The following is a 24,345-nucleotide window of genomic DNA, read 5'->3' as shown; positions in this document are numbered from 1 at the left end:
AGTGATGTGACCCTGAGGGGTGAGATCCCTCACGGAGCCAGCAGGGGCTGCTCAAGTCCCTGGGGCCTGGGTCATGGGAAAGTCCCAGATTCACTCTAGCCCAGGGGCTGCGGGCTGTGGGAAGCTGAGCTAGCCAGCCTGCCCTCTGTAAATTACCTAGCCCCTCCCTAATGTGGGCACAAAGAAGCTGAGATCTGCCGGTGGCTGACCACCTGATCTGCTTACCAGTTACCACGAGCTGCACCTGGGTCTTGGTCATCAAATCCTCAGGATTCACTACCTTAGACCTAAATCCACTGCTTTCTTCCAAATTCCTCTCCATTTAAAAGATAGACATATGTTTTGCCTACCATCCTTTGGATTCTTAAAATGAAACAAACTGGCGTTGATTACTACAAACGATGGCAAAATGTTTTTAAGCACTGAAAGAGAAGTTGGGATAAAGCAACAGCACAACTCACGGCTCTACAACAGAGTCCCTTTCCTCAGGGAGGAAGTTCGTGCAGTCAGAAGGAAAGCACCTAGTATGCGACTGGGTGATGGGAAAGCACCTGGAGCAGTGTGCCACACTCTGTGAGGGCTCCACAGACACTGCTGTAACTCTGAAATGGGAATGTCCCCATCTAGGCTTAGAACACGGAATTAAACAGTGAAAGTAAAAACACAGACCCCAGTAAGCTGACATGATTACCAGGAAAAGCAGACAACACCGCTTTTATCTAGCAGTTTGTTCTACTAAGTCACCGAGCAAAGGATTGCCAAGTCAGTCTCATTAGAGACAATTAATGTAACTATGCAAGAAAAGCATCTGATGTGCCTTTTTCATGCTTAACACATTTAAGGAAAAAAGATTACTTTTATGGGATAAGAATTTCAAATAAGAAAACCATGATCATAATAAACCATAATAAATCATAAACCACAATCAAAACAGCATGTCCAGCAGCTAACACTCTCTGAGACTTATGACAACTGTGTGACTGGCCACTGTTGTAAGAGCTGCTACCTGCACCCTTCACTAGTTTCACAGCCACCCTATGAAGAAGCATTAATGCGCTCTAGTTTATAGACGAGGCTGGGACACAGTGTGGTCACCAGGACATTCCTTCTAGGTAAGGGACAGTGAGAAGGAAGGGAGGCCACTCACTTCCTGGACGAAGACTGTAACCAGGAAGAAGGAAAACAGGTTTCCTTGTCAAAACATCTTTGTGCTGCGCTCAGACCACACAGCTGTAAGAAGACACACTCAATTGTAATAATGATTATTAGCTCAAATAATTTGACTAGACCCTAAAACAACATCTCCGGACATTCCTGAGGAAATAGAAGATGGTACATACCAGAAAATTACAGGACTGCCTGACCCTCACACCTAGTCTGTGTAGCAGAAGGAACTAGAGGGTTAGTTTATGATGGTATTCTAGCTTCATCGTGGACCAGCACAAGGGGGCTGGGTTCTGTAAGGACTGAGACATGTCCAGAATTCAGAAGTTTAAGTCTCCTCTGCTGCATCTGATTTTGAAACAACAGGAGCAGAGGTCCCTGTAGGGGTCAGCTTTTCTGGAAGCACTCAGAGGGCCAGCTGAGAGGAGTGAGCATGTAGATAATAGTCATAATGCTAGGGACTCAAGTTATCCAGCAGCTCTGGGCTTCTGAAAACAGCTGCTCAAATCCTGCATGCTTGCATTTGATGAGCATCTCAGACCTTTATCTCCTGTGCTCAGTGGATGAAGGGATGACACAGTACAAACAGGCCCAAGGCTCGACCTTGTAACAAAAGTAGGTGACCAGTGGGGCCACTAAAAAACGAGAAAGCAGCCCCCACCAGGGCCTGGGGCCACTCAGGCTGGGAAAGCACCTGTAGAAATGCCAAGATCAGCTGTGAAGAGTAAGATGAATAAACATCTCAACGTGTTTGCTACAATTAGGAAAAAGGACCTCTGGAATAAGAAAACTGTGCTCAGCACCACAAACTCTTAACAACTGTGTAATTCTGCTCTATGACCGATTTAAGAGGATCACTACCAGGAGAAGGTTTTCCTTCTGCAAAACTGTATTTAGCCAGCTTCCAGGCATATGAACTGCCATGCGTCATCTACTGTTGAAATCTCTGCAGAGCCTCCTGTGTACAGACCTGGGGAAACACCACATTCAAATCTCTGTCCCTCTTGCAGGATCACTGTTTCCCACGGTGTGTGTGGCTCTCTTCCTGAGGATGTCATGTTCCTCAGTTACCCAGCACTTGAAGACAGGAGAGAAAAACCAGGCGTGGCAGCTGGTGGAAGCTCGGAGACTTCAAGGTGAGTTTCAATCATGAAAGATGAGTGAGAGGGGAAATGATGACTACAAAAACAAAACTAAAAGAAGAAGAATTTAAAGGGAGAAGAGTTGATGACTATTGTACAGCCACTATCACAAAGGCAAGCATTTATCACTTGAAAAAAAAAAAAATGACCTTAAAAGGTAAATTTAAAAAAAAATTTTTAAAGAAGAAAAAAAAAACCCTAACATTATGGCAGCATGCACGTGCACACACACACACACACACACACACACACCAGTAAGAACTGCATGGACAGCTGTAGACTCCCCTATTTTTGCATGCTCAGCTGAGCCCTGGATGGTGCATGTGGAGAGTGAAGGAAGCCTGTGTCCCTGAGGAAGCTGAGGGAGGAAGGGCAGCAGCCAAGGCACTGGTTACAAGCTAGCATTCTCCACATGGGCACAGATGTCTTTTAACCACATAGAATTTATTCTATTAAACCTCTTTGAAAATGTTGGCTTAATGTGGAATCGTTTGTCACCGCTATAGGAAGCTATAGGAGCTTCTGAGAAGAGGCATGTCCACCCATGAACAGCTTAGTGGCTCTAATCCATTGCCCAGAGCCCTTTTTGGTGATTCAAAGCTGAATTCAGCAGGAATAGCTGGAAAGTGGGCTATAAATAAAGAGAATAGCTTGTGATAACAAGGTGACATGGAGAAATAAACAGGGCAGACTTTGCTTAGGCTTGACTGCTCTAAAAGGGAGCTAAACCCTCTATACTGCAATGGTTTATCAACCTCTAGCAATTTTTTTATCCATCTCAATAAAGATTTGAAGGAATTTCATAACTACTTTTGCACATCCCCAAGAAGAGCTAAAGACCCAATGATGTTTTAAATAGCTCCAAACAGGTTGATTATTTCAGCAAAACAATGGTTTTTGAGACATTTTAATCAAGACTCAGGATTTATGTAAGAAGCAGCTCAGGCCCACCTTGCCTGACATCCAGGGGTTATGCCAGTCCCTGGAGATCAGAGAGAGACCACAAGCAACGATGCCTTCCCACATCCTCCCACGTCAATTGGCCTCCTCTCCCTGGTCCCTCTTGTAACTCAGGTAACTATGGATCATTTTTTAGAATGAATAACTAATCTTGCCACCTCCATCCCCCAAATCACTAAGTGGCCCAAACGTAGAAGTGCCCCGAGTTACACAATGGAGATATGTTTAGGAAATTACTCAAAAGATAAATTCTAAATAAAGCATTCAAATTTCTTGCGGTTTCAAAAATTCTATGATTTTTTTTCTTGATGCATGGCACATCTTTGGATGGTGAGTCCGTCTGAGGATTGCAAAGCTACCTAAATGGTCACGGGGTGCCGTGGAACCAGGACAGCTAATACCGTGCTTGGCTATGTTTGGGCAGACAGCACGTGCTCCATCAGGATGAGGTCTTATCCAAACTGCACACCCAGGTCAGAAACTCCAGGAAATAAACAAGTATGTGGACACTAGAAAAGAGTCGCTATCTCATCTCACTGTTTTTACTTAAATACATTTGTATGGATTCATAGATTTCCTGAATCTACTCTAAGTATTGTGCAACTTTCACTGATCAAACACTGTTTATTAAAAGGGCATAAGAATAGATATATGAATCGAGAATTAAATGTCCCCACACACTGAGTGCCATTTGTCACTTATTCACAGTCTGCTATTCTGCTATGGACCTTATTAAGGATTAACAAAAACCAAAAAGTCAAGGCCAGAAGCCTAAGCAACCCCCAGCTTCAGAAAGACAATCTGGAAGTAACCGATCTAACACTGACATGGGACAGAGGAGCTGACAGGAGCTGTAGCAGGGCAGGAATGCTGAGCAGGGACCCCCTAGGGCAAAAGGCGCCTTCCTTTAATTAACTAGAATGTCATTGTGCTTCTTTTTATTTTGAGACATGCTGTTAATCAACCTTCTTTGATCAGTGATAATAAAATTTAGAGGAGGAAAATGACTCATATGCTCTATAAAGGAGAGAGACCTGCATGCTCACGTGTGTATGGGACATGCGCTTGAGGAACATGAGCCGCAAGGCCGACCTCACCCCGGCCAGAGGCGGGAACAGCACGCAGGGCACTGCGCTGTGGGCCTGGACGTACCTGCTGGAAGGGCCGGGCCTGGGCCTGCCTAAGGAGCCTCTGCTGCTGCTGCTGCTGCTGCAGAAGCTTCATCTGGATCAGCTGCTGCTGCGAGGTGATGGCGTGGAGGGTGGGGGGCTGCATCATGGCCCCCGAGCGCCGCTGCAGCATGTTGGACAAAGCTTGCTTGGTATTGGTTGGGACAAAGGAGCCTGCAGGGTCCAACCTGGAGCCACCTACAAGGCAACCAAAGGAAGGGCTTTCTAAGTAGGCAATCGCAACTGCTCTTCTTTATCTTGTCAACACGCAGAGACTTCATCCTCTCAGCCTCAGTTTAAGAGCAAAATGGAAAATAAGGTATTGACCTCCATGCTGCAAATGTTGAAGATTTGTTGAGCGGCATCATTCCCAGAAGATGGGGAGAGTGACAGAGCTATAATCACAATACCTTAACAGAGGCTGCACTTTGGTTACAAATCGAAAGGCCTGAAACAAGGAGGATCTGGCATAATTCCAGAACTGTGTGGGTTTAACTTACCTGAGGCCCTCAGAACAAATTACCTGCATGAAACACATCCTGGGTATATTTTGGCCACTACCCTGGGCTAGGCATACAAACCTTTTATAAATTTTAAACAGATTTGAAGCTCATGTTGCTTAAGCTCCTTTTCACTATGGGCAAAATAAGAATGCTTGTTTTGTAGAACAAAGGCATGAAAATAAAAACTTCAAATATTCTGACATTTTAAATAGCATGAACATAAAGACAAAACATTTCTTTTCTGAAGGCTGAAAACCCAATAAATTGGGCACAATGATCTGCTGCCTAAGGAATCAAAGGAATCCTGAGCATATTTGCATATATAACCTGTCAAATGCAAGAATGAATCAAAAAATTTTTTTCAACGTTTTCTGGCTTTACAATGAATGCCAATCCTTCCTCCCCTGAACATAGTCTATATTCTTTGATGTATATGAAAGGAAAGTTCTGAGTAAAGATAGATGACATAATTTCTAATGAGCAATTTGTTTGATGGAAACAAATATTCCAAGAGGGTTCACATGGAAAACCTGTTATGTTAAAGACTCTGCGCCCATCGCCTCACCTCCTACTGAACATATTCTGAATTGAGAATTGAGTGTCCATTACTCCCTGGCATTTCAGCATACTGTGCCCGTGCTGACAGCTACACAAGATGGACAGAGGGGAGGCAGGTAGCAGTGTGTGTACATGGGGCAGAGCTGCCTGGCCCTAAAACCACGTGAGTGGCATCGTGCTGTGCATACACAGCTACAAGTCGCAAGGCTCTTTTTTTATATAAAAACCAATTCATTATATCCTCAGAAATGATTCTTCTTCAAAACTTCAAAAATTCTTCCTTACACGAGCCTATGGCTAAAGGTCTTCAACCCACACACCGTTTAGTGATATGCCAGGGAAAGGACGCGTGGCCATACACAGGTTGACCTTCGGTGCAGACAGCCTGGTGTTTCTCTTCAACACCTAACAAGTTTAAAATGGCTGAAAAGATGACACAGACCTTAGGATTATTAAGCTGTAACCTGCTTTCCAAATTTATTACTATGTCTAGTTTGATTACTCTGTGATCACTGCAGTCTACATTCATTCACTCAATGGCTTTTTATTTATTTTATTCATTTTTTGAGATGGGTCTCACCACATTGCCCAGACTGGCCTTGAAGTCTTGGGTTCAAGGGACCCTCCTGCCTCATCCCCTAGGCAGTGTGACTGCAGGCGTATACCACTGGGCCCACCAACAGTCTGCTTTTCAGAGGCCATGGTGGCTCTCACTCCCTGGGGACACTGTGGTGACTGTAATGGGGGAAACCCTCGACTCCACAAGGCGGGAAGGTAACAGAATAAGAAAGCAAAACACGAGAAGAGCTGAGGCTCTGGCGGATCAGGAAGGAGTGGGGTGCACAGTGCAAGGACAGCGTGGCTGGCATTTCCAACAGGGCAGCTGGCACTGACAGCCTCACCCACACAGACTTTGGACGCAGAGCACAGTGGCAGAGCCAGCACAGGGGCCCAAGGTGCCACATCCTGCTCTGCCAGGACCCTGACAGGGCCACATATACATGACATTGACTCTAAAATTTACCCATGTACTTGTGTGCATGACAAACTTTACTTAATGGTGTAAAAGATTATAGGCATTTTTGTCCTTCAAATTGAACTGATTTCTAATTAAGAGAATGTTTTTATTTAAAAAAAAAATCTTCCCTTGGATTATAAAATCTAATTAGGCTCAAATGGAAAACAATGCTACAAGCCAGAACATTCACAATAGATATGGTAGTTTTCCTTGTTGTATCTAAAATATACCTGCTGAACCAAATTTCCAAGTTGATTCATGATATGATTTAAACTTCATATTAGAAGACAAAAGACACTATGATACTGTCTAGTCTTCTAAATGATATCTGATTAAATGTAAATTTCACAACACAGAACTTTAATCAACATTATCTCATAGTTTAGACTTTAATTAATGGTGATTTTATTCTAACACTGGAAGAAATTCTAAAATCGGCACATATACTCATAATTGAAACATTAATTTTGTTTATCTACTCCTTCATTTTTGAGATGGGATCTCACTAAGTTGCTCGAGCTGGCTTGACCTTGAGGCTCAAGTGATCCCCACACCTCAGCCTCCTGAGGAGCGGGGGCCACTGCTGTGAGCCAGCACACTGAGCTGGAACCTTCGTTTAGAAGAACACATTTTGAGTGGAGGGAATGTCAATTAATCACTCACTTCTTGCAATTCATGAGTTTTGTGGCGGTTTCGTGTTAAAAGCAGCAAGGACCCCAGACTATTTCTCATCTTGGACAGATCCAACTGTGCCCTCCTCCCACGTACCTGGAGTGAGAGCCTGGTTCTGAAGGAAGAAGCCGGGCTGCTGGGTCTGGCCCATGAGGTTGTAACCCCACAAGGTGGACTGTGGATGGTGCATCATTTGGGAGGAAATGGGTGAGTAGTTGGGAGGCACTCGGTACACGCTGCTCTGTGGATATTCCTTCAATGGAAAGACAAAGCAGAAAGTTCACCTCTGTACAACACATAGCAAATTAATGCAAATTCTTCCTGTTTGGCTTATTTATTTATTTATTTATTTATTTATTTATTTATTTATTTATTTATTTATATGTGGTGCTGAAAATCAAACCCCAGTGCCTCACACATCCTAGGCTGGCGCTCTGCCACTGAGCCCCAGCCCCAGCCCCTATTTGGTATTTGAAATGTCTCCTGCCCCAGTGTACAAAGCTATTTTAATAAAAGGGCAGATGAAAAGCAAGAAGGCTGTTCTCAAAACACTCCTCTGCATAGCTGGCTGGCAATGCAGCTTCGTAGGAGACTACCTGCTAGCACGCACCAGGCCTGGGTTTGACCCCAGCACCAACAACATGAAATAAAGTCAAATAAAAAGTACTTGCCTTACAGTGGGCAGACGCAGAAATGATCTCTTTTGAACTACTTTTTCAAATACTGAAAGTGGGGCTGGGGGTGCAGCCCCATTGTGGAGTGCTTGCCTAGCACATGCAAGACCCTGTTTCGATCCCAAGCATCCCAAGAACAAAACAAACCAAAAAGCAAAATGCTGAAAGCGCACCCCATCTCCCACACTGAACGAGGCCCACAACTGACAATGCGTCCTCGAGGCTACATCTCCTGAAGCCTTCTGGATTCCTGGGTTCAGGGGAGAGAGGCCCACGATTCAGAACAGCTCCTGCTGGACAGTCTCTTACCTGATCACCTCATCCCCTGAGGTCCCTCACAGTGGTGCACAGGCTCGCACCAGAGCGTCTCCACTCCCCACTCTTCCCTAATCTAGCCCTAAGGGGTGAGGGACAGTAGAAATCTCAGTGTCAAAAATACATGTCTCCTAGGGAGCAGGTGGCTCCGGGAGGTCAGCAGGAGAGGACCTGACCAGAGTCCCTTGGGGAACAAGAGGCGGAAAAGGGCAGAAGCCTACCCCTGTGCATGTGCAAGCTGGGAGGGCCCCACAGGGGAGGCTCCACCTGCAGCACATTAAACAAATGCTCAGACTAAGCAATATTGACAGGAAGAGCATCTAGGAGGGGCACTGGCATTCGAGCAGCCCCAGAAGAGGGCCGCCATTTGTAGAACAATGATGACCAACGAGCTGTCGGCCAGCCTGGTTTTGACATAGGTGAACTACAGTGATTCTCCATGAATGTTTCTTACGTCATGCAGCAAGAGCATCCTTGAATTTTAGAGAAAAATATTCAAATTCTCTCAACTATTTTCCAAGTGACTTGAGTGGAAGATATTTTAAAGGTTACGTCTCACATTCTATAGAATCGTTTCCAAATTATTGTCTGATACATCTCTGATGTTTGAAAGAAAATATTGATGTTGGTAAGGAATACCAACAGGGAAGTGAGGGGATAAACTATTTTAAATTAGGATTACTTCATCTTTTATGAAATATGAAAGATGGTGAACAAGTGGAGTAGGCAGGAGGGCCCAGTCCTGCAATAAAGGCGATACCCCAGGAATAGCTTAATGGCCATGCTGGGTGCGACTGTATCTAGGGGAAATCATGGAGCTTTTGGTTAATATGCTGACGATATCAACCACCCAAAATACAATAAATACTTTAAACATATCTTGTAATAAAAATATTTGAAGGTGGTATTTTATAATGTCAAAATATTAAAATTTCAAACCTAAGGAGGCACTGAAATAGTAGCCCAATAGCATTCAAGACAGAAGCCTAAAATACAACAAGGTTGTTAAAAGTGGAGGAGGGAAAAATCACAAAGCTTCAACTCTGCGGTCCATGGCCATCATCCCCGCCCTTCAGTTAGCATGCAGGCCTGGAGGATGAGGTCCTGTCAGCTGACACTGATGTCTCTGGGGTGCAGCCTGGCCAGCATCCACCACCCTGCATCCATCCGCCCGCCCTCCATCCACCTGCCCTGCCCTGCATCCACCGTCCTCCGTCCTTTATCGGCCCAACCTGCAGGCTAAGGATCCAGCCCTCCCTTCCCACTCACATCCCCCCTGGAGCTGGATTTCGTCTTGCGCTTCCTGCCCCTGCTCTTCTTCTCTTCCTCTGTTGCAGTTTTCCCCTGATCTGACAGCTCGGCTGACTTCCTTTCTGGCTCCTGAGAGACGGGTGAGGCGGGCTCCTCCTCCTCCTCCTCAGGAGGCAGGGGCAGCGGTTCGAGGTAGTAGCTCCGGGGCTTGGGTGTGGGGTGTGTGTGGTACAGCAGCAAGTGGTGCTGTTCCTCGTACTTGATCACTTTCCGGTCCACACGGACGGTCCCAAACCAGGCCCAGGACAGAGGAGCGGGGTTCTTCTGGCCCTCAAATAAGTCCCACGGGGACACCTTCTGCTTGGCAGAGACCTGGAGGCCCTAGGGTAAAACAATGCTCTGTGAAACGGCCCTCAGATCCCCCGATCCACAAGCCAGGCTTGCTAGCATGGTGGCCCAGAGAGCACCAGGCTGGCCTTGGGCTTTGGAGAAGCCCAGGTCACAGCAGACAGGGTAGCTTGGCCAAGTCACCGAAGGGCAGTGGCCAGAGCTCAGGACTCACATGGGTCCACAGTTCCTTACACCACATGACACTCTGTTCAGGCAAAACCACATCATCTAGTGTATTTTACTATAAAACAGCATTTTTCATTTAGTTTGCTTTAGCAAAACAAGTAGATAAAGTTCTAAAATATATTGAAAAGTAATCTTTCTCACTAAATTATAGCCAGTTCTAAATCTCCAACATCTATTTATTATTTTTAAAATAACACAAAATTTAAGGGTCAAGATACAATCACTTCTAACTGGGTTCAGATTAACTTCAATGCAAACCACAGAGCACTTAACTCAATATGCGGCCCCTCCACGCACTTAACAAACCAGGCCTGATAAAGCAGTCCTGTGACAGAGCGGGACATGGGAGCATGCCCGGCCTTCCAGTCCCAGCGAGTCTCTGATGCTCTAGAAGAGGACTGCTATTCTGAAAATAAAATGTTCTTTCTTCTGACGTGAACTGCTGATGTTTCTTACTACTTTCTCTCATATACCAACTTGAACACATTTTCTCTCAAAACAGCCGCCCCAATAACTATCGGGTCATTCCACAGGATGTAATGCTTAGGTACACTTGCTCTTACGTGGGTGACAGGGCTCAATCACCACCTGTAAAATAACCACCTGTTTCCTACTATCTGTCTGGGCATAAACAGCACACGTCCAAGGGGGCTCCGGCTGTCTCTCCACCAGGGAGCCCAAATTCAACAGGATCACAGCCCAGCCTTCTCTCTTTCCATGGCCACACTTGGTGCTGGGTGCTCAGGTGAGTCTGCGTGACAGCAGAACACCCTGTCCCAAGAAGACACACTCTCCACATCTCCTCAAGATCTTTTTGTCCGCCAGCCCCACATTCTTCCCTCCCTCCTTCAAAATGACCCACGTGTCAACTACACCAGGGAGCCTGCTCTGACCACCGCCCAGATCTGCATCTGAAGGCCCTTCCCCAGACCACCTAATACACTCTCAGCACCACGACCCACAATCTCACTGTTAATTGTCTACCTACTTCTGCTTGAGGGCACAGTTCTGCTTTTATCTCTGTGACCGTGGAAAATCTGTGGTTGCTCAGTGTTCACTGAGTGACCACTCTTCTTACACCCAGCAAACCTGCTTAATCTCTTATAGAAAGCAAGTGCTTATTTAATATTGTTTCGTAAGAATATGAAATATCATATATTGAAATAATTCTGCTCAAAAGAGCTTACTTATAGTGCATGAAAATGTTTATCAATAAATATCATCTTTTCTAAACCCACTCTTCTTGCATTCTGCAGTAAGATAAAAACTTTGCTGGTTTTTGACACTAAGCTTTTACTTAGTTTTCACTGGATAGATTTCAGAAAGTTCCTTAAATCCAGGTAAACCTTATAAATTAAGGTCTTCAAAGATCTGTTTGCATTATGATGCCAATGACCATTGCATTGAGATGACAAGAGTGTGCCTCAAAAAAACAACAACAAAAACAAGAAACTGCAAAACTGAGGTGTGTGTACACCGTCTAGAAACATAAGACGACATATCTGGCTTCTGTGAAAAGCTGCACCGTGCACAGGAAAAACATTTACTCTTGCCTGTTTTTTATCTATTGAGTCGAATCCAGCGATTTTGTTCCCCTTGGTGTCGATCAAGGAGCCCATGGGCTCACAGGTGATGATGTCACATGTCTGCTTCGGCAGAGGCAGCAACTGCCGAACTTTGTCAATGCTCTCTGACCGCTTGTCTCCCAGCTCTTTCTGAAAGGAAAAAGAAAGAAAGGAAGGAAGAAAGAAAGAAAGAAAGAAAGAAAGAAAGAAAGAAAGGAAAAAGAAAGTGAGAAAGGGAAGTGGGCCAGAAACTCAGAAACGACCGTGAAGGCAAAAGTTGACGAGGAGGAAGCTCCCCCTGGAGCATTTCCCTTTTTGAAGTCAGCGTGTTCTTGAACCCTGAACGTGGTCTGGGGAACAGGATCAAGTCAGGCTGGCCTGTTTCATTTCTTCTATTTAAGTAGAAAATAGCCTACACATATGCAGTTGTTGTTACACAACAAACATCACAGTGCTGAAGTGACAAAATTCAGGGTGCCATCTGCAACTAGAGGACAGGAGCTGGCACTGAGCACTTGGGGTCCAGGGACAGACCACAAGGTAACCACCACTTATTTATTTATTGGCTATTTTAAGATCAGCGGATAAGATATACTTTCCTTGTTGTGCTATTTATTTACAGTTTGCTTCAAATGATGTGTCAGTGGTTAGTCAAGTGAGTGGATTTACAAATATCAACACAGATGCTTATTTTTGAACTACATGCACAAGTCTGAGCTTGGATTTATCCTAGGTTCAATGTTGGCATTTTGGTTATGTATTTCATAATGTATGTTTAATGTCTCTTAAAAAATTACACGTGTTTTAATATTTAATTTAAAAACAATCTTTTGGATGCTTGTAAAGTTTGGGGTATTGGTGAGCTGAAGTGACATAAACAGCAAATACATTAAATTAATTTGAATGCAATAAATATTTAAATTAACCAGTAGTAAAAATAAAATAAAATGCACCAGACAATAAACAATTTATAACATAAGCCAATCACAAACTTACTTTTAACTTCTTTACTAAATTCATATATGCACGTTTGTTCTCTTCTGAGCCTCCTGGGGATGCACTTGATAGGTCAGAGGCTAATGTCCCATTGATCAAAACACCCAGCATGTCAAGGACTGTTGTGAATAATTCACTAAAGGGGAAGGAGAACAACTGTTTTCATCATAGAGCACAACTAAAATATACTTAATTAACTGGGCACTTCTACTGATGGCACAATTTTTAATGACACCTGAATCAATAAGATGTAGCAGCATTTGTCAGTCTATCAAGGCCAGACTATCCAAATGCCAGGCACGCACACGACAGAACACATGTTAAGGGTGCAAAACGTACTTGTTGGTGTGCATGTCCACGGTTCCTGAGGTGATGATCTGCAGCAGCAGGAGGGCCCATTCTGCCGTCCACTGGGTACTCCTCTGCACTGTGTCGAACATCCCTCCCACCTGGCATGCAAACACAGCGTGAGAGAAGACCACTAGCCCTCACTTCATGTGGCCAGAAGGGGAGATTCTCTACTTTATGGAGGACAGATCGCTCTAACTTCTTTCTCACTAGCTTTGTGACTATCACTACTACTGGGTTCTTTACACAGTTTGGTCATTGAAAAATGAAAAGGGTAATATTTAAGTGTGGTACCTATACAGTTAGTTTTCTTCCTAGTCTTTCATGATATTCAATTTTATGATGCAATTGTAGTTGAATTAAACCTAAATATAATCAAAACTCTCTAATCCAATTATTGGCATCTTGGTGCTGTTCTGTCCCTACTTAATCTGAACCTGAGACCAGGACCGCTTGGAAATGCCCACTACACAGATGTAATGACGAACAGGGGATTGGCCCAAGACCTGCCAGGTCCTGTGTGTGAGGATTAAGTTAAAAACAACCACCCAAACATCAGGCAAGCCACTCTCCAGGGAAAAGAGACATGCAAAGGAATGCACTGTGTGGGAGGAAGCCCACGTTTCCATACAGCACCCTGTGAGGCAGGTCTTCTTAACAAATCTAACAGGAGGTCTCCCACGATGCTGAGTTGAAGGACTTTAAGGTTCTTAAAGAAGTATCACAAGAGCCAGTGCTCATTTCAAAATTGAGTCCTCTGAGAACCAATCACAGTACAAGCTGAAGCAGAAGGGAGGTGGGCTGGATGGGGTGGGGACAGAGAGGATGAATCATTCTTAAAATACCTTCTGCTGTCTGGAACTCAACACAGACAGGAAGGAGAGCCAGGAGAAGAGAAGGCTAGAGAGATGGGAAAGTCCTGAGGTCTTGATTATATTTAGGCTCTGCTCGTGGACACAGGTGAGCACTGGAGCCATGGTCACAAACATCCATGAGCAAAGAGGGCACACTAGAAACACCCCTTACCAAGTTCAGGCGCAGCTGCAGAGCTTCGTGCATCATCTGCCGAGCCTTGATGTCATCCTGGTACCTTTCTTCCTTCCAGTTACTTAAAATCTAAGACCCAAAAAAGAAAAACAGGAAAAATAAAAACTTTATCTCTGTTAAAACTGAATATTTTTCATATTTAAAGTAAAACTACACCTTTCCCAGACAGCCAAAAACAACTTCCGCTTTAACAAGGAATGCTGCATGACATTTCAGCTCTGCCCCTTTTCCTCGGTGCACACAGAAACCTGGTCATTGCTTTGTTTATTTGCCTTTCAAGGTGGGGAAGTAAATCTTATCTAGTTGCATGTACTGCCTCTAGGTCTTGGAAAAGGCATCAGAAGGCCATCAAGTTCAAGCTTAACACATTTATTAACCCTAACAAACGTATTATGTTGATCTTATTGAAAAGGAGGCTTGCTATCTTCAGGAACACTAATTCCTTGATGAACAACAGACTATTCTGAAAACTGTGGACATCAATCAGCTGAGCAGTATTTCAATTTAGAAAGTGAGCTGCTTCTTCATTTCCTCGCTGACTCAGGCCAGTGCTGAGGACAGGAAAGTTCACTGAGGAAAGGCAGGCCACAGTGACCACACACAGGCTCAGACGGCAGGCTGACTAGCTAACAAACCCAGCATGGCCGCAGAGAGCCACAAGTGGAAGTACCCTCCCAGCAGATGTCCCGCCAGCACATGCCATGGGCAGAGTGTTTCCCAAACTTCTCTAGGAGGCTCGGGCCCCTCAGGCTGAATGCCGGGTGCAGGGCTTAGGGACACAGGTTCTCACAGGGCTCACAGTATAGCAGCAGCATGAATCAAAACAAGTATATCAAGTGGCCTGAGGCAGGGCGAGGCAGGGCAGGGATGGTAAGGACAGAGGCCCTATTTTCAGAGGGCAATCGCCACGGTCTCTCTAAACTAACACCTGAAGGGAGGGAGAAGCAGGCCAGGCTGGCACCTAGAGGGAATCCTTCCAGCTAAAGGGGAGAGCAGGTGCTTTTGCTTGGGAAGCAGGAGAACAGAAGGAAACATGCCAATGTGGCCCTGCAAGCTGAGCAAGGCGGTAACTGGTAGGAAGCAGGCAGAAGAGAGCAATCTACAAATTGTTAGGGGGTCTAATTAGCCCAGACTGGATTTTTATTCAAGGTATAAAAAGAAACATGGGAGCATCTTAGACACAGGGATAGTAAGTGCTTTGCATTTTAAAAGCATCCTATCCAGCAAGGGAGAGATGACCAGAGAAACACGTGAGACCATGCCCTCGTCCATGTCCTTCCAGTATCCCTAGGGAAAAGGCACGGTGTCCACAGGCACAGTGCTACAGGAAGGGGCCACCGGCTCCGCACAGGGACGGGCCATCTCACACCCTTGGCTTCTTCTTCCCACTCACTTGACTTGATTCCTTGCACTGAGGTTTCTGACCTCCATGTAGTACACAGAACACAAGTGCCCCACGCTGCCCAGAAGAACTAGGGGAGTGGGAAAAAAACCCAAAGCTTTTGTGAAGAAACAAACAGGCCTCCAGCTTACAAGTGACTTTCTTGTGCACTTGGCTGGCATCAACCCAGCTCTCGCAGGCCAGTAAAACAGTTCCTGAGCCTATGGAGCTCAGTTGGAGACCCTGCTGGGTGGGGCAGCCCCACCTGAGGAGTGGACTGCTTCTGGGAGGCAGAGCGGGAGTGTCAGTCACTGTGCCTCCCCGGGTGTAGGCCATTCGATTTCTCCATCTATACACATTTATGCTATGCATGATTAATATGACAGGTCTGTTACCCCTGCGGAGACCAGGATGACAGGTAGGAGACAGGGCACTGCCTGGCCTTGAATGGAAGACTGCTGTGCCCTTCTGTAAGCTCAGCACTGGAATCTGCTGGGAGCTGCTGGCCTGCTGGACACCATGCGGTCCTTTACCTGGTTCACTTGATTCTGGAGGGACGTTAGCAGACCTTCTCGTTGCTCATCCTGTCCCTTGAGACAGGTGAGGACCAGCGAGAGGAATGGCTGTTGACTCAGGAGAGACATGCTGCAGGAAGGAAGAACAGTAAGGTCAGCTAGCACCTGCTGCTCCACCCATCTCCTGGGGCCTGTCCCCTGGGTGTCTGCTCCTGTGTATTTACTATTAGATGAAGGGGGATAGGGAATAGCCAGAGAGGCCTGGAAAGTTAAATCACACCTCTGCTTACAAGGTTAAAGATACTAATGGTTCTAAATGAGCAGATAGCGGATAGTGCTGATGACAGAAGGCACCCCAGGGAGGTGAATCTGCACTGCTGTGAGTGCCCTGGGGGATCTGGATGGAATACAAGGAAAAACTGAGAAATTTCTCAGCCAACACTCTTATTTTAGAGTCTAGGAAACAGGCTTCTATGTATGTTATGAAAATTTGGGGGCTTTGCCTTAAGTTTTCAAGACCAAACAGCAGGGTGTTGGTACAGTTAGGATCAGCTGCAAGATCTGAGGATTCCAAAAATGGGGTTCTTGCTAGTGACCTAGGGGTACCACCAGCCTAAAGCCATGGGTAGTGGGGCATCAAGGCATTTGGCAAAAATTCTATTTTAAATTGGTTTTTAAATAGAGTATCTGCAATTAGAGAACAAGGATGAATCCATGCTCCATTGGAAAACAAAATCGAAGATAAAATATTAAGCTTCATCTCACAGGGTCAGAATAGGACACTTTCAACCCGGGAATACCACCTGTCTGCCCAGTGAGAGGGAAGTGAGGCAGTATAGACATGAATGGCACCAGCAAATGCAATTTGAGAGGTCAGGAAGGGCAGCCACTGACAGTACTGCCAACCACGAGACAAGGATGTGGATGTCTGGAATGTTTACGAAATACAAGGAATCGTTTTTTCCTTTTTATCGGAATGCTGAGTCACATTGTTGGGGTTTTAGTGATCAATAACAGTGATCAAAAAATTAGTTTATGGCTTAGAAGTTTTAATATCTAATCTAGCACAAGAGCCCTAAGTGTCAGAAATATTGGTAAGTACTTCAAGGTTCAGCATGCCAATAATTACAAAGTAGCTCTGTGTATTTCATTTTATTTTTTTTTAATTTTTTATTGTTGGTTGTTCAAAACATTACAAATTTCTTGACATATCATATTCCACACTTTGAAGCTCTGTGTATTTTAAACATGAGTACCTAATTAATAAGAAAGTTAGAAATAATTAAAAATAAAATCCAGAATGCAGGCGGCTCTATAGATCCCATTCATGGATCGGATGTGGGGCTTGGAGTGGACAAGTTCAGAGGCCAGCAGGGATCTGGATGCACAAGTGAAGTTGAGAATGAGTGTGGCAAATCTCACAACCTGGAACGTTTTAGGAACAGGGACTTTCCTAGAAGAAGATTTTTCATTCCATTTAAAAACTAAGTTTCAGTGGGCGTTGGGTGTAAGAACCGTCAGGTAGAGCGTACTAGAATTCCTCAGCTGTCCTTCAAACTCCCCCAGAGACACCCCAGGAGCCTACCTTTTCTGTTTCTGTCTATCACGCTCCTTTTTGGAAGAAGAACCCAAGTGCTGCCCCTTCTCCAGCTCTTCCCCAGCAGCCTTCAACACCCGCCCCTGCACAGAGGTGGGCAGCCTGGCGATGAGGGGGGCCACCAGCCACACGCCCCTGCGTTCAGAGGAACTAAAATCAGAAATAGGCGTTACACCCGAGCAAGCCTGAGTCTCTGCTTTCACAGTTCCACAGAAACTTCAGAGCACAACTCTGGTGCACCAGAAGCACACTACCCCCAATTCCCTTTGATTTCTGCACTATCTTTCCTGAAGACCAGGCCCCTGGTCACACTTGCCACCCACAGTTACCCAGGGGAGCAATGAAAGGTGCTTCTGGGAGGATACCGTCAACTGAGCTATCTTTTAGCATTTTTCTTTTTGATTCTGGCTCTATGATTAGTGATAATCCTTTTGTCCAACAAACAACACTCTTTGATCATGCTCACAACATGAAATGTTGCTATGTATAATCATACTAATCACAATTTTTTTTTTAATTTTAAGATTCACCAGCTATATTTTTTATCAAAATGATGAGATACAAATCTTCCTTTCATGATTCAAGGATTACTTTGCGATTTCATATGCCTGCTGGATCTAAATCAGAACTCAAATCACCATGAGGCTTGTGAAAAGCTGCCAGTTACTAGAGGTGGCCAATGCGTTTCTGAGATGCTGAATATCCAGGAACACAGTAGCCCAGGGGATGAAGGTCAGGTGTCCATGTGCATTCATAACACCAGCACTTACAAAGAGTCTGGGCCCGACTTAACCACATAGTGAACACACTAAGATATCTCCTGCCCTGGCTTTACCCTTTAACCTATTAAATAACAGTAACTGTCACTTAGCAGTCATTATTCTCTTCACATTTTCTGCAGCTTAATGAAAAAAAAAAAATAACTGAGTTATGCGAATGCAATTGCCCATTACGTGTGTAAAGTTCAAGAAAGCCCAGCCAACTACACAGAAATACCTGAGAAAGGTCTTGATTCCATTTTGCCTCGTGCTACTGGTATCAGCGCCCCCGTTGCCACTGGGGTGGAAAAGGCCCATGCCAGAGTGCGAGGAGTTGTTGTTCAAGTCGGCGGACTGCTGGAACACCTCAATGGTGGCCTTCGCAATGTTGTCCAGCAAGTTGTTCATTTCAGCCACAGACCCGGAGCCCTAGGGTGGCCAGAGAGAGGCCACGCATGCAGCTGGGTTATCCCAGGCAGCAGCCCGACTTTGCTCCCCGCAGCTCTTCCCACCCAGGCTTGTAACAGCTACTCACAGGGTCCTTCAGGCACTGCTTGATCATTAGCTGAAGTTCCAGCCAGGACTGCCTCAATGTCCACTGCTCCAGATTCTGGGGAAAACAGAAGGATTGAAAGTAGGCAACCCATGTCAACACACAATCAGTCCTGGCAGGACACCCACTCTCAGGAAAGAGCAGGGTGATCTTACACAATACAAGTATTTACATGGGTAAAAGGATCCAATCCTGTTACATATATTCAAAAGGATAAATAGCATCAATATAATGTTCCTGACTCAGCTAGGAACTAAAAACGAATAAAACTAAAATTTTGACTCACAATATCCAATTATCTAATTGACCCCATTCCAAAATGATTTCACTAATTCTTGAATAACATATTTAAGCCTGTCCCTCCCTGCAGATCATTTCTCAAGTAAATACAGCACGGACTTAAAATACCAATATTTATCTGATGATTATATACAATTCTCAGCATCTACACCTACCTAGCACTAACTCGTTGCCATTCTACAGGAAAGAAAACTGGGGGAATAAAAAACAGAGTTGACCTGCAATTAGCAATGAAAGGGGAAGAACCGATCCCTCTTCTCGCAGTGCACGGCGTGCTGAGGGTACCTGCAGGATGCGCTTGATGTGCTGCCTCTGCAGGTTGTCACCCTCCGCGCACTCCTTGAGGCCGTGTGGGTAGCAGATGAGCTGCAGGAGCTTCTGTGCTTGCATGTTGGAAAGCACGGGGTCCAGTATCAGCTCTTTGTCTGTACACAACCTTTCAGGTTCTTTTAGGCAATGTTCTCCTACCCATTCCTGGAAGGAAGAAGGCCATTTGTTGGACAGCAACCGGCTTTCCACATGTTTATGTAACATACACTTAAGTCAGAGCAAAATGGCACGTGAGACCGAGGAGAAGCTTCAGGAAAAAATAATGCATAAAAATGTATCTGCAAAAAGTGTTAGGTACAAAATTTCTGGCATTTTGATTTCTTAAAAATACAAAGTGGAACCTAGATGAGGAAAAAAATTGGAAACAGATGAGCAAAAAAAAAAAAAAAAAGAAAAAGATAATACTGGAATATGTTTTCCACTGGTAAGAACATAGCATAAGATATTTAGAAATTTTTCTCTTTATGATACTATGAATACATTACCATTATAAAAAATAACTGTGCACATCTATTTGCCATACAGTTATTATTATAATTTTGCTGAGTCAATGAGCCTGCCAAAAACTTAAGGAAGCTCTATGCCTAGAGCTGACTGCCCTCTGGAGAGTGGCTACTCAGTTAAATTTCTTAGCAGCTTTGCTTCACCATTTTTTCAAGTGCAAATTCTTGTACTAAATGGTTTTAAAAATCATCAGTGTTAAAAGTTTCATTTGACCCTATATGTGTTTCAGATGAAGCCTCTTTTGAAACCACCATGCCAGTGACCCGATGCTAACCATCCATTAAATAAGTCGCCTGTGGCGTCTATAAGATTTCACATCCAGACACCCCATCAGACCACAGACCACTGAAATCAAGCTCAGGTGCTGGTACCCAGATATCAGTATTTTTTTTTCCTAAGCATCAAATCAATCATTCATCCATTCATTCCATCAATTTTCGCTTCTAGCACTGACAGGCTGAGCCTCCCAATGGGCTTGGACCTCTGGGACCCACTGCAAGAAGTCCACAGCAGGCCCAGCCACCACCCTTCCTGCACTCGCCTGCCTGCTGGCTTTGGTCAGATCCAGGTATCAAAACAATTGCAAATGCCTCTGGTGATAACAGGGTGCACTCACAGTGGGGACCAAGGCACAAGTGCCCCTCAGCTCTACGTCACTATTTAGTGGACTTTATCATGGTGACCACAAACCTACAAAGTACAAAACATGGTCTTGATGACTTGACCTCTGTAGCAAAATACAAAACATATAGGGACTTCAAGGATACACCCGAAAATAACAAAACTGGTGAGCTGGGGCAGGGAGGAGCAAGGCATTTGGGAGGAAGGACACATTTCTGATTATACTCTTGTGTGTAGTTTAACTTTTGTAAGTATTTATTCTATAATAAGGCTGAGGGAAAAGACTCTAAACTGAATGCAAACAGAAACAAATGAACCCAACTTGATTTCAAATTAGGAATGTATTCATACTAAGGGAGAAAGCCCAAGTAATTTTTTTTCAGTCTTTTTTTTAATTTAAAATTTTGTATTTGTTCTAATTAGATATGTATGACTGCAGAATGCATTTTTACATATCATACATAAATGGAGTATTAATTCTTATTTTTCTAGTTGTATACAATGTAGAATTACACCTGTCATGTAACCATATATGTATATAGGTTAATAATGTCTGATTCATTCTACTATCTTTCCCACCCCAATATCCCCTCCCCTTTCTTCACTCCCCTCTGTCTAATCCAAAGTACCTCTATTCTTCCCTAGCAATCTATACCCTTATTGGGAATTAGCGTCTGCATATAAGAGAAAACATTCCACCTTTGGTTTTGGGGGATTGGCTTGTTTCACTTCTCATGATATTCTCCGGCTTCATCCATTTGCCAGCAAATGCCATGACTTCATTCTTCTTTAAGGCTGAGCAATATTCCATTGTGTAAATGTACTACATATTCTTTATTTATGAATGTACCTTTTTCCCCACATCCTCACCAACATTTATTGGTGCAAGTATTCTTGATAATTGTCATTCTGACTAGGGTGAGGTGGAATCTCAGTGTAATTTTAAGTGGCATTTCTATAATTGCTAGAGATGTTGAACATTTTTTCATATATTTGTTGGCCATTTGTATTTTATGAAGTGTCTGTTCAGTTCCTTAGCCCATTTAATGATTGGGTTACTTGGGGGGAGGGGGGTTGGTGTTGGGTTTTTGAGTTCTTTATATATCCTGGAGATCAGTGTTCTGAGGTGCATGTGGTAAAGATTTTCTCCCATTCTATAGACTCTCTCATTACATTATTAATTTTTTCCTTTGCTGAGAAGAAGCTTTTTAGTTTGAATCCATCCCAGTTATTAATTCTTGATTTTAACTTCTTGCACTTTAAGAAAGTCAGGTCCTGGCTGACATGGTAGAGATCTGGGCCTAATATTTCTTCTATTAGGCACTGGGTCTCTATTCTAGTGCCTAAGTATTTGATCCACTTTGAGTTAAGTTTTATGCAGGGTGAGAGACAGGGGTCTAATTTCATTTTGTTGCATATGGATTTCCAGTTTTCCCAGCACCATTTGTTGAAGAGGCTATCTTTTCTCCAATGTATGCTCTTGGTGCCTTTGTCTAATGTGAGATCACAGTATTTACTGTAAAAAAGTAAAAAGTGAACTGCAAAAACCTTTCCACTCCTCTTGGCAGGCTTGTTAGGCCTAGTGGTAGATGCTAACAATTTGGAAATTATTTTAGGTGTATTTTGTAAGTAAGTAATAATTTATTGATTTTATAAGGAACCAAGGTTCTTACTATGCAGAAGGCTATAATAATATGCAATGCTGCAAAGATAAAAACCCACCTATGTACAGGTTTCCTACAATAATGACGGAAGTCTTCAAAAGTAAAGCACAGCTTTGTAGGTTGGCGTGGAACTGGGAGCATCATGTGAACTCATAGTCACACACCCGTGCGCATTCACTTTTGTCCTAGCTCTTTCCACTAAGAGAACCCAGGAGCGAGGGTACTCCATAGCAATGAGTATACTCAGCATCCAGACCTTGTTTCTAAGTATCACTCTGCTAATTCTCAAGGTAATTCTGAGGCAGGGCAAGTAAAAGAAGGAGCAAAAATAAGAAAATACTTTAAAACAAACAAAAATGACAAACACCAGGATAAAGGAGTCCCACTAAATCTCCCTGGAACCATATGAGTGTTAAACTTCCCTTCCTGGGACAGGACCTTATGACTCATGTGGATCATAAGTAAGGAGACAGGGAAGAGGGGAGGGTCTTCCCTAAGCAGAACATACACTGACACTGTGGAGGGGAGGGAGTGGGAAGCACCTCGGGGAAGGCAGGCTTGGACAAGAATCAGGATGACTGCTCTGAGGTGCGCGGGAGGGGAATGAGGAACAGAGGTCGGCAGCGTCTCGAGGGACTCCCCAAAGGTTGTCACGCAGAGCGAGCAGCGCAGACCACACAAGGAAGACCACCCAACCAAGGCCAGCACCACTGGACAGGCAAGGGCACCGCGTGCCTTCAGAGCTGGCTACCTGGAGGACAGACACTGCTTCTAGTCCTGAGGCAGGGTTGCGTGGCCTGCAGCAAATCTACAAGAAAACCCAGTCAGTTCCAGCACTACCACAATAAGGACCAACTAGGAATGTGCCCAGCAAGTGACAGCATAGTACCACACCAAGACTAAATCTTCTGAAATGTTAGCAACTACGCTGTGGTTATGGTATGAAATGAAGACGGAAGTCTTCAAAAGTAAAGAAGAATAAAGTACGCCATCTACCTTGAAAGGGTTTAAAAAAAAAAAATACCTATATCTGTATCCATGTTCACACACACAAATAGATTTACAAAGCATATATGGCATATGTAAATGACTACTCTGTCTAAAGGGTATAAAGGATCACTTTATTCTTGCACCTTTGCAGCAAATTTGGAATTATTTCAAAATAAAGCTAGTAGGGGATAAAAACCCACCTATGTACAGGTTTCCTACAATAATGAACACCTTTCTCCAAAAGAAAGGACATATTTTAAGGAAAAGGCAAATTAAATTGCTGGAATACCTGCTGGCAGATGGTCCTCAGCACGTATCGAGCATATTCTCTTAAATTGGCCGTTTCTATGGAGATGCTCTTCGCGCAGGGCTTCGAGCTATGAGAGGCAGGCCAGACGTCCTCCGAGGCCCCTTCCCGTCGCAAACTCCTCATGGTGAAGTCATCGTTCTTTAAGGAGCTGACGCTGTTACTGCCAATTTTGGCATCTCCTAAATAACAGAATCACAAAAGCGAAGTCATGAAAGTTCAAAATACCACCACATACTGGAGAAGCAAATGAGGCTAGCTTTGGGGGAATTTAAAATACGTGAGTAGCATTATCATTGCATAGCCAGTCAGCCAGCAATCCAGAGAATGAATCAAGAAAACGGATGAAGAACCCCGAGGACTACGAATCAGACACAAAGAAAAAGCAGGCCGAAACTTGCTCCTTCTTTTGTTTAAAGAATTAAGTATACTTTCACCAAACTTAGAAAGACCATCATGAACCACACTTAATAAATCACAGAGCATTGATTTCACCAACATTTGATGCATCAAATTCATTTGACTTATTAGACAAGGAAAAAAAAAAAAAAGAATGGGTTACTCACCCTTCTAGATGTCCCTTTTCCATTTCTTCTCTTACAATGACTTATTTTCTATCCATAGGTCAAGAGAAAAGTTTTGCCTTAGCCCACCTTACTACCAACTTCTGGACAAGAGATATATTTCCCTGGGGATGGAAAAGGGCAACGCATACTAAGGCAGCCCTGGAAAGCAGACGCTTTCCATCACCCATGTCTGCTGGCTTCCTCTCTGACAGCCAAGTGAGACCCCCTTGCCTGATACTCCCTGACAGGCTCAGCCAACACCCCCAGGAAACTGCTTCCTCCTCACAAAGTTCTGGGAGAA

At 44.2% G+C, this 24,345-nt stretch overlaps 2 protein-coding genes across 15 annotated transcripts in view; one reads left to right on the top strand and one right to left on the bottom strand.

Moving 5' to 3' along the window:
- Positions 1–24,345, bottom strand: part of Med12l (mediator complex subunit 12L) — a 260,868-nt gene that overhangs the window by 20,266 nt on the left and 216,257 nt on the right. For 12 of the 13 annotated variants that reach the window (XM_048794071.1, XM_048794075.1, XM_048794068.1 and 9 more), the window contains 13 exons: positions 23,461–23,660; positions 19,348–19,536; positions 18,745–18,819; positions 18,448–18,638; positions 17,440–17,601; positions 15,873–15,984; positions 13,938–14,027; positions 12,903–13,012; positions 12,564–12,699; positions 11,556–11,717; positions 9,445–9,807; positions 7,283–7,439; positions 4,419–4,633 (listed from right to left, as the gene is read on the bottom strand). In XM_048794071.1, coding sequence (XP_048650028.1) covers positions 4,419–4,633; positions 7,283–7,439; positions 9,445–9,807; positions 11,556–11,717; positions 12,564–12,699; positions 12,903–13,012; positions 13,938–14,027; positions 15,873–15,984; positions 17,440–17,601; positions 18,448–18,638; positions 18,745–18,819; positions 19,348–19,536; positions 23,461–23,660 — 2,162 coding nt within the window. The remainder of the gene's footprint in view (positions 1–4,418; positions 4,634–7,282; positions 7,440–9,444; positions 9,808–11,555; positions 11,718–12,563; positions 12,700–12,902; positions 13,013–13,937; positions 14,028–15,872; positions 15,985–17,439; positions 17,602–18,447; positions 18,639–18,744; positions 18,820–19,347; positions 19,537–23,460; positions 23,661–24,345) is intronic. The other variant, XM_048794070.1, reaches the window with a different exon arrangement.
- P2ry12 (purinergic receptor P2Y12) overlaps positions 11,939–24,345 on the top strand; it is a 42,470-nt gene continuing 30,063 nt past the window's right edge. Inside the window, exons 1-3 of one of the 2 annotated variants that reach the window (XM_048794086.1) lie at positions 11,939–12,107; positions 20,126–20,257; positions 20,344–20,464. The gene's annotated coding sequence lies outside the window, so the exon portion shown is untranslated. The remainder of the gene's footprint in view (positions 12,108–20,125; positions 20,258–20,343; positions 20,465–24,345) is intronic. The other variant, XM_048794085.1, reaches the window with a different exon arrangement.

This window comes from Marmota marmota, unplaced genomic scaffold (assembly GCF_001458135.2).
Source record: "Marmota marmota marmota unplaced genomic scaffold, marMar, whole genome shotgun sequence".
Taxonomy (NCBI): Eukaryota; Metazoa; Chordata; class Mammalia; order Rodentia; family Sciuridae; genus Marmota; species Marmota marmota.
This window is presented reverse-complemented; position numbering and strand designations above follow the sequence as displayed.